Genomic DNA, 11,051 nt, shown 5'->3' with positions numbered 1-11,051 from the left:
CGCATACTCTGTTTGAGACAGAGTAAGCCTTGTGAAGGAATAGACTTCTAAACTGAGACCTTAAGAATGAGAAACTGCTACCCAGAGGAAAAAAGAGGACCATTCCAGGCAGAAGGTTCAAGGGTGTTGCAGACAATTCAGTATGGTTGCAAGGGGCCTCGGCTTCATTCTGAGGGCAACAGAGAGCTTTGGGTGGCTCAGAAACATGACAGCACAGATTTGCATGAACAACTCTCAATTCCATTTGCATTAATAATGCCATACAGTTAAACATTAATATTTTCTCATATTACTTAAATATATTAGTACATAAATGGTATAGAGAAGAAAGTAACTAGTAACTAGAAAGAGTAAGGGAGAAAGGAACATTTGGGAAAGTCATTTCAGAGGAGGTATGGTTGACAATGGGAACTGAAATATAAAAAGGAGTCCACTAGTCAGGAAAGTGGTGGAAGAGCATTTTAAAAAGAGGGAACAGAAATGTGCAAATACATAGAAGCATAAAACAATGTAGCATGTTCAAATTTTCAAGTAGTTCCTTAAATAGAAAATCTGAGATAGGATGTATCATGAAAGGCTTTGTGTGCCAAGGTAAGGAGCTGAAATCTAATCTCACAGGTGAGAAATGATAAAAACCTGAATTAAACTTTGGCAGCAGAAACATGGAGGAAATAATATATTTGAAAAATGTTAATTATTAAAATGGACAGGACTTTAATAGTGTTTAGGTCTGAGGCTGATAATGATGGAGACGTAGAAAACAATTCTCATGGTGTTTGGGTGGACGGTGGTGTGAACAAATAAGATTTTGAGCAGATTGGAGAGAGGAAGCTAATAAGTTTCAGTAGCAATGCGTACATTGTGGAAATGTCTAATAAAAATGCAAAGAAATTGTCTAATAGGCTAGTGTATGTAGCGATTTTGAACGTTATCAGTGATAAATTTTGAATCATTAATATACACATGATAATGAAAATGTGAAACTACTATGATAACATAAAAACTGGCTTAAAAACCACCCACCATCTCCCAGAAATAGTTCAAAATAGTCAAAGAGAAAAAGTAGGAAATAAATATTTCATCAGTAGAGAAATTAGAAAATGCTTCTAATACTCCTTAATTACTGAACCAAAGAAAGAATTTTTAAAAATCACTTAGTTAATAGAAAATTTAAAAATGAGCACACTACCAATTAAAGTCTGTAAAATGTTATCAAGACCACACCCAAGATATTCAAAAAGAAATAATTATAACAAATAAATTATTCCATTAAAGAAGTTAGAAAAAAATGACAAATCATTAAGAGAAGCAATAATAAAAGATGAATGAAGATAGCAGCAGCTACTGTAAGGTTTTATATTTACTGTGGCATTTCTTTATTAGGTATTTAAGGTGTATTTTAACCATGCCAGTATTTTTATTAGGATTGCTATCATATTGTTAGTGCTCTATTTACAAAGTTAGATAGATTTTTTATTCATTTTATTCTTTTTTTATTCGTTTTTTATTTATTCATTTTTAATTTATTTTTTTAAACTAGTTTCAAGATAAAATGAAAGAAAATGAAAAAAAAAGTTATATAGATTTTGAGCAGTTGCCCTAACCCTATTCTTTCTATTATTTTTAGAGTATGATTCACAGATATCAATGATCTGGTAGAAGCATATACATCCCATTACAGCAGAAAATCTTTAGTCAGAAAATTAAGAGGAAAAGCATACATTACAGGAGGACAAAAGAATAATTTCAAAGCAAAGAAAATTATAGAAATAAAAAACAAAATGAAAATATAATAGTGAATATTTTAATATATACTTTTAGAATTTGATGGGTTAAATAATATAAAAATAATCAGTACACAGGACTTTAGTAATCCAATCAGGATACTCGAAAAAATTTTTCTCCTGCAAAGAATATATATTATTTTCTAACACTCATTAAATACTTATAAAACAATCAAATATTTTATTATCATGAAAATGTTAATAAATCCCAAAAGATATTTGTTTAACAAATTACATGCCCTAATAATAAACCTATCAAATTAGACTAAAGAGCAAAGCGAAAATGATTCCTAGACCTAGGAGAGTATCTACACCATAATCACAAATTATTTAGACAGAAATAAAAAAGAGAAAACTTATTGCAGACACCTGTGTAAAACAGATAAGAATGTTTCAAAAGAAAAAGTTAATAGCTTTAATATTTGTATTACTATAAAAAAATCAATTATTCATTTAAGAAGTTATTTGTATTGTTTTGCTAATTATAATGAGCATTTGTGATATTTTAAGTGAAAAATGGTTCATAAAATCTTCGTTTAAATAAAAAAGAAGGAAGGAAAGATCAACAGCACCAAATGTAATAGTTATGTTAAGGAAGAAAAGCTATCCATTAAGTTGTCATTAATGTTCATTAATGACATTAATGATTCCTGTAGAAGCAGTTTCCAGAATAGGGCAAGGCAAGAGATAAAGCAAACTAAATCTTTGAGTTCAGAAGTAACTGGAAGATGACTTTTGAGAGGCTTGGATAAGAAGTGTAAGGGGAATAAGTCTACAACTAAAGATTAGGAAGGGATAGTGCAAAATCAAAGGTGTATTTCTGCTGGTTTTTAGCATGGGTCTCTTGTATCACTATCACTATTAAACAAGGTTCTGCCATTAGCGTATGTCCTCATCATTATTATTTCACCCTCTATTCTAAGTCTCTGACTAAATCTACACATCAACCACAAGGCTGGAAAGGAGTCATCCTTGCCTACGTGATGTCAAGTTTTTAGGAAGTATTAAGCTGATCAATCTTCTACTTTATATATACACATAGAAACATGTAGGGTCAGTTTATACAATAAGATGAAAAAAAGAAGACTATAATTGTCTATGCTAATACAATATAATACAAATATGCCAAAGAGTTTTAAACAATTATCAATAATAGCCAATTAAGCTTCTAAATGCTTGAAAGCATGGCATATCTTAGAGTCTATGATATTTCTTTTTATCAGAAACTAAGATGTGCACATATATGCAAAGAAATCATAAAACATTACAAAATAGTTGGTTCCATGACAAAAACTTAAAGTTTCATTCCTTGTTAATTGCAAGAGCAAAAAATAAACAGATGTAAAGGGGCATTTTTATCATTTTGGGGACTTTAAAAAAAAAAACTTTAAAGGCCTTTTCATATCAACTCTTCAAAAAAACGTGTACTATTTAGCATAATTACATAATCAAAATTTTCTTATTACCTGAGTTTATTTTCTGTTGCTATGTGATAAAATTATTTTCCCTACATTATTTTCAAGTTTATAAACAGAATTCATTATATTCTAACTGCCCAATACAAACTTCTTTTATAAGAATGACAAAATTCCTTCAAAAGTAGGGGTTTTATGAGAAACCCCTCAATTTGTAACTATATCCTCACTGCCTCAATTTGTAACTATATCCTCACTGGTTCTTGCATTTCTTTAAAGCCTGCCTCATCTATCTTTGCTTCTTTACAAAATAAATTGGAACATCTGAGAACTGGTATATATTTACATGTAAAAATATAGTTATTCAAGTAATATATCAGTACAGACAATCTTGCTATCTATACCTATTTTGAAAGATAAAGTAAACATCAAAGTGTTTAAAAGGACAGAATTTTTTTGCCAGGGTTACATAAGTGAAAGAGTAAGGATATAGAAAGAACATCAATTAGCACAAGTCACAGAGATCTGAACTTCTGTTATCAAAGAAATTATGGACAACATGCATGATTATCATAAAAAATGGGTGGCAGCAGTTGTTCCTTATAAATTATGACCAAAAAGGTCTGATTTGGTATGCTCTTAGCTGTTATCCATATCAGTACATTCACTAGTATGTATAGTGTAATCACATTAACTAAGTCGAATCACTTACGAATCTGAAACTATGCCTTCTGCTATTTCACAAACATGCACAAATAGGAGAGCAAACGTAAGAATCCATCTCAGGTTATGTCCAGGAAAATGAAGCCATGTGTTGTGATGAATTTGTACTTTTGAGCTTTGACTGCCCCATCCTAAAAAAAAAAAAAAAAAAAAAAAAAGAGAGAGAGAGAGAGAGAGAGAGAAATTAAAGATATAAACAAAAAGATTAAAATTATGAAAAAACTTACAAAAGCCATATTTGGTGATGAAATACAGGACTCATTAGTTGAGTCAACTGTTAATAATATGCATATCATGTAACAAAAATGATAACTTATGACTGGGCCAGAACTATTCACCAGTGGTAGTGATATTTTCTCAAAGAAAGCTAAAGTTTTGTTCACTGACAACTTTTAAGCAGGATCAAGAACATTATAGATTCACCTTTAGCTCATTACTGAAAAGAAATTCAAGATTACTTTTTAGTAAAATTTTTATGGTTTTTCTTCAAAAGACAGAAAGTAATGTGAACTAATATATGGTGTGCTAGGAAAGGATTCCACTTTGTCTCCTTTTATCACTCTTTTTCCCCTCATTTTTCAAATATAAAACAGTTCCACATACTTCAAGAATGAAGGTGGGTTTGTGCCTGAAATGTTGCAGGAAGGAATTTCTATATGGATAAAAGGGACCCCTGAAGCATTCTTTAAAAAGAAAATTGATTCATGTCTTAGCTGTTCCCAAAGAAATTCATTATTAGAAAACAAGTTATATTTAACATATTCTACTAGAATTCTTGCTATAAACTCATAGGCAAGCCCTGTGTCTTTTTTGCAACGTTATAATTTTCCTTATACCTGATTCTTCTTTGAGATTTCTTTATGAACTCTCACTAACTCAAGAAGCCAATGTCAGAGAGAATAGTCTGCATTTTTCTCCATTTCCCTTTGACAATGTTCACTCCAATTCCATTTGATTCAAATACTGTTTTTTTCAGCCTTTGTGTTTGATGATAGAGATGCAAACAGGGGTGTCACAGTCATTGCTCTCAAGAAGTTAACTGGATGTCGAAAATGAATTATTAATTGTAGAATTGCAATTTTAAAAATGGAATTCTTACTTTTGGTCAAAGGGCATTCTTAATGTCCTACAAATAATACCATATATATGACTAGTGTTTCTATAAATGGCCACTGTAGTACCAATATATTTGATGTTTGTACACTTGCTTAACATAAATAACCATGTGCCAAGAGTATGGTGGTCTCTGGATGATATGATATGCCATACAACAGAAATTCTTCGATCACTGTTGGAATGCCAGCCTCTCAATTAATAAATTAATTAGATAGACAGATAGATAGATAAATAAATAAATAAATAAATAAATAAATAAATAAATAAATAAATAAATGCATATAAAGTATGTTTAAAGCTTTCTTTAAAGCATATCATTAAATTGTGCTAATTTTCTTCTTAAGAAAATAAGTCTGATAATTTTTTCATTTATTTTTATGAGCAAAATCACACATGGGAATATTAAACACCAAATTCAAAAGGGTGGCAAAATAGTGGTTATCTTCTGTGAAGGGACGAGAACATAGGACATGAGAAGAGTAACAGGCTCACGAAATGGTACACAGAGGGATTCACTTATATTCTTACTGTTAGATTCCTTAAGATGAGTAGCAGTAGGTTCAATAAATGTTTATTATAGTAGTCTCTGTCATTTTTATACATGAAAAATATTTTATAATTTAAAACAAGTTTAAAGGTCTATTTTGGTTGTTTTGAGAAGTTTACACAAATTATACATAATTGCTCTAAATAACTGAATTTTGTACATATATAAACTGTTGTACATATATAAAACAATAGGAAAAACTATACTTTTAACTCCTCCAAATATTTTGCACATGTACTCTTTCTACCTGAAATACATCCCATCACTCCTACTTTAACTTGCATGCTCTATACCCTTCAAGTCCCCAAACATACCACTCTCTATACAATCTTCCGCATCAGCCCCAAGAAGACTTAGTTGTTCTGGCAGGATAACTCTCAAGATAATTTGTTCCTATATCTGTAATTGGGCTTATAATGTGGTATACAGTAATTCTCCCTTATCCTCAGGGGATACATTTCAAGACCCTCAGTGGATGCCTGAAACCACAGATAGTAACAAACCCTTTATATACTATTTTTTTCCTGTACATATATACCTGATAAAGTTTAATATATAAATTAGGAAAAAGTAAGAGATTAACACCAATAACAATAAGACAGAACAATTTTGACAATGCACTGTAATAAAAGTTATATGAATGTGATATCTCTCTCTTAAAATGTTATTGTATTGTGGTCACCGTTCCATTTAAAAGAAGCACTTTTTGGCTTCTCTTTGGTATATCAAATTGCCAGCATCACTACTCTTGCACTTTGGGGCATTTATTACATAAAATAAGGGTTACTTGAACGAAGGACTGTGATACCTCAAGAGTCAATCTGACAACCAAGGTGGCTCCTAAGTGACAAATGATTGTGTAGCACATACATTGTAGCTATACTGGACAAAGGGATGAATCACATCCCCAGTGGGACAAATCAGGACAGCACGAGATTTTATCATGCTACTCAGAACAACGTGCAATTTAAAATTTATGAATTGTTTATTTCTGGAATTTACCATTTAGTATTTTCTGACTGCAGTTGATGGCCGGTCACTGAAACCGTAGAAAGAGAAACCATGGATAAAAGAGAACTTCTGCTGTCATTTCTGGATGTGTCTGTTTCACTGAACTATTCCAGTGACTTGCCTATTCACTTGCCTATTCTAGGTAAGTACTGTGTTTTACCCAATTTCCATTCTCTTTACCTAGCACAAAGCAAGTACTCAACAAATGCTCTAGACCTATCTCATATAATTCTCTTTTCCCTCTTCTCAAAAAACTGCTACTGATACTTGAAATCCACTTCTAAGACAGCATATGACTTCTATTTTACCTACAGAATATCACATGCCCAAAACACAAATGTTTGGAAAACACAAAATACTTGCTCATTCTTTTCTCACAGAGTTATATATCAGTTTTCATGTTGTAAAAATCAGTCAACAGTATACCAACTCTCAGCCATTAAGAAGACTTTTAAGACTCAGGAACAGAGACAAAAGCAATGGTTACCAGAAGGGAGAGGGTGGGGAGATGCGTGAAAAGGAGAAGGGGAATATAGTCAATAATAGTGTGATAAATTTGCACAGTGACAGATGATTACTAGAATTAATAAGGTGATCATATTGTAAGGTATAAAAATATCAAATCTCTATGTTGTACACCTGAAATTAATATAACCAATAGAAGATTGTATACCAACTATACTTAAATAAAAAAAAGAAAAATTTTATAAACATTAGGCAATGTAATATAGGACAATAGATTACTTACCAATAAACAATATTGGAAAAGTAATAAACAACAGGAAGACATGAGGAACCAGGTTGAGGGCATCCACAAAGCAGGGATTTTGTAAGACACCATCATAGATATTATACGAAGAAATGTTGTTACCGCAGAATGAAAGACTCATTTCTTCTTCTATGGTTTACTCTGCAATAAAGAGAAAAGAAAAAGGGCCTCTTATTACTAAATTCTCCTTCATAAAATTACAGCCTTAAAGAGGTGTTATCTTAAGTCTTCAGGATAGCCATGCAATGTTTGTGGAGTTATTCACAATTCAGAGGAGGATGGTGAGGTTCATATTGGTAGGAACTTGCCAACCAGTAGGTAGCTGGCATCCACACCCACATGTATCTGACTAAAAACTATGTTGGTCCTCCACTGTATCGCACAGCCTCCAACCTATTTTTTTAAGAAAATATCTATTCTTATTAAAATAAGCAGCAGCTCAATATTTTAACTTCACTGGACTTTGTTTCTTCTCCATATTTATGTCACCTGGATTCTGAGTTAGATTATCAAAGGTTGGCAATAGTTTGAATAACTAAGGTAGTACTTTTTCTCTCTTCCCTTTCATTGATAATTGATTTAGTAATGGTTCAAACAATATTTTTTCCTAGAAAGTAAACAGAGTGTTACACAGAAAAAATTGGCCACTGTAGGTAAACCATTGGAGAAAACAAATTTCAAGCAAAACTTTTATAAAGCATTACATAAATAGAATAGAAAGCTTATGTGTTTACAGTCTATAAAAGCTTATATAGTATTCTTCTCATGTATTATTTCTGGTAAACCCCTCCTTTTTTTTTTTTTTTTTGATAAATCATTGGCATGCTCTCTAGTTTGGAACTTTTTTCATCTAAAAAAAAAGTTATACTTTTAAAAAAACTCAAGATGAGGTTATATACTTGGCAAATCTTTATTAACTATTAAAGTTCTAAGCTAGATAAAAGAATTAAAAAGGACTTGAGATTTTTTTAAAATAACAATACAATGGAAGTTATGAGTCCATAATTATATGTTAGATGTATTTCTGGTAAAGATGGAAAAACAAACTAAAAAACAAAAACTAGTAATGGAATTTTTAAGACTACTTCTTTTACTTAGTAGAGATGATAAAAGAAAACTTTAAGCCCACTTTAAATTGAAAAATATGTATAAACTGTTTTATTTATTTTAGTTGGTTTTATAATTTTATCCCAAATTATAATATTCCAATTTCCACATTTTAAAACTTGATATTTAATCATTATCATCAAGTTGGATGCTAAAAACATAATCTGAATTTGCAAAATATACACTTCATTAACTCTACATTGCCTGCATAGTATTTAATCAATCCTGAAGCCTATCAATTAACCGTTGGATAAATCTGTGTGAATGTGAAAAGAAAATATCAGAGAAATACAACAACCTGAAAAAGTCAAAGAACATTTTCAGCCATGTACCTAATGTCTGGGAGGTGAGGTCATTAATTAATTAACTGTAAAAGTACTTATTGTTGCTGATTATGTGCTAGACACTAGGTATCCAATAGTGCAGATAACAAACACAGTCCCTGTGGTCTTAGTCTATATAAATTAAACTACACTAATTCCAATAGTTCTTGGTATAATGTAAAGTTTATGATCTAAAAGTCAGAGAAATATACAATGGCATAATCACACTAAGGTGCATACTTCAGATTGGTAAAGCAAAAGCTTTAAAAGATTTCTTCCTTCTATCATAATCTCTAACCTCAAAATTTCCCCCTGGCTCCCAGCCTGTTTACTGTCTCTCATCATATCTCTCTTTGTGATTTTTCCTGTCTCCTCTTTCATCCTTTTCCTCTTGACCCTTATCCTTCTCTAACATACATTGCGCAGGTGGCACATTCTAAAAGCCAGCTCATAGTACAACCAAACATGGATAAAAAGAGGGAAGGAGTAAATTTTACTATAGATACGTTGAAAATTATTGTGTTTACCTGAAATTTTTTATTCAATCTGGATTTTAAACTAATTCTTAGCTCTCCATTGTCATTCACGGTTTCCCGCCCAGAACCCAGGTTAAGTTAGAAATGCTTTAGGAAGGGTATAACTGCGCTCTTGCTAAACTCTGTCACGTGCCATCCTTCAGCCCCGCCTCTTATGGATCTGCCTAGTTCAGCTAAGCACTGACAGAGGCCCCAGCATCAAGGAGGAGGGAGAGAGAAGAGAAGCCAGACAAAAAGACATGGCTTTTTTTCTCCCCACAAGCATAAACCCATGGAAAGCTGTTCAAGTGCTTATGACAGACGATAGAGCTGAAGAAGTTGACTGAATGGACTTTAAAAACAAGCATTAAAAGTGAAATTTTGATTATAGGAGTGTTCTGTAGAGCAGAAAACAGAAATATGCTTTGATGACTAAACTTATGATTTCATGGCAAGAATACTACTCTCAGTACTCTTATTCCTTGAAATACACTTTATGAGAAACTCTACTCAGGAGTTATAAAATTTGGATTTAGTTGATGAATAAAAGTAAAGTAAGTGAAAACTAGTACTCTCTCCTGTTCTTCAGTCGAAACTGTCATTTCTAATGCAGTAGCAATCCCTGAGAATTTAGCATGCTGGAAACACCTAAAGAAAACATACTAAAAGCAATATTAAAGCTTTCATTCTTATACACACTATAACTCATTCTTTTATTCTGAGATTAGTCAAATTATGTTAAGATAAAGAAACATGACATTTTTAAGAACTTACTTAGGACTTTATCATTATCTAGGGCATTTTCAGGATCAGCACTTATGAAAACAAATGTAATTACTTCTTGAAGTTATTCAGCTGATGGTTCATAAAATATGAACTAAAAGATGTCTGTCTAGTTGTCTATCTATGAATGACAAATCCAACTACGAAAATAACTAACAAAAATGACTGCTGACTTCTGTTTCAGTGCTTGATCTGAATGCAACCTTTGAAGTTCTATCGCATACCAAAGGAAATGTTGGGGCTACTCAGCAGACAAAATTCCTTAGACAAACACTCCAATGAGATTTTTTTTTTTTAATTCCAAACTGAACAAATAAAGCAACAAATAAATACCTTGGACAATCTCTTGAAGCTGCTTCAAACCCCTATTCGTGCACTTGTGCTACCTCCTAATGAACACCGGCTTCCTAAACTCTCTTCAGTGTAAATTTCAAACCGGGACGCAAAACTCCTAAAAAGCAAAGAGTAACAAAAACTGAGCAGATAGAAAGCTATTTAATGAACAATACAGGAAATGTCTAAGAGGAAAAAAATTTAGTAATAATTCCTTGTACTATCTCCAGTTGGTTTAAGAAGGAGCCGGCAGAGTTTTGCAAGGAAAGCTGAAAACCTGATCCCCATGCCCTCTCATTCCCGGCTGGGGCCCGGTCCCTTAATCCTAGAAATAGCCACCACGAAGGCAAAGCGCTGCGAGAGTGCGCGGACGCCTTTTGGATGCCGAAATGTTATCTTCAAATCGACAGCTTACAGTTATTCTTAAAATTTTTAAATGATATTGATGTAAAAGACACGGACTCACTTACTCCGAAGGCAGAGTTTTCCTCCCCTAGCCGAAGCATGCAGGGCGCCGGAGTGGATTATTCGGAGTGGATTATTTTTAGGGTAGTGGGAGATCAGCTGCTGCCTCCTATCGAGTTTCTAAATTGCACAAACTGCTCTGGGCTGGGGCGGACGCAGC

The 11,051-nt window shown here is 32.4% G+C and overlaps 1 protein-coding gene across 1 annotated transcript in view; it reads right to left on the bottom strand.

Moving 5' to 3' along the window:
- The window catches only part of ABCC9 (ATP binding cassette subfamily C member 9), a 120,603-nt gene extending 109,605 nt beyond the window's left edge, over positions 1-10,998 (bottom strand). Inside the window, 4 exon segments of the mRNA XM_011381579.2 lie at positions 3,912-4,053; positions 7,345-7,506; positions 10,427-10,544; positions 10,897-10,998. Coding sequence (XP_011379881.1) covers positions 3,912-4,053; positions 7,345-7,486 — 284 coding nt within the window. The 5' untranslated portion in view covers positions 7,487-7,506; positions 10,427-10,544; positions 10,897-10,998.
- Between the last annotated feature and the right edge of the window lie 53 nt (positions 10,999-11,051).

This window comes from Pteropus vampyrus, unplaced genomic scaffold (genome assembly GCF_000151845.1).
Source record: "Pteropus vampyrus isolate Shadow unplaced genomic scaffold, Pvam_2.0 Scaffold444, whole genome shotgun sequence".
In the NCBI taxonomy this organism is placed as follows: Eukaryota; Metazoa; Chordata; class Mammalia; order Chiroptera; family Pteropodidae; genus Pteropus; species Pteropus vampyrus.
Note: the sequence above shows the minus strand (reverse complement) of the source record. Positions and strands in the feature narration are given on the sequence as shown.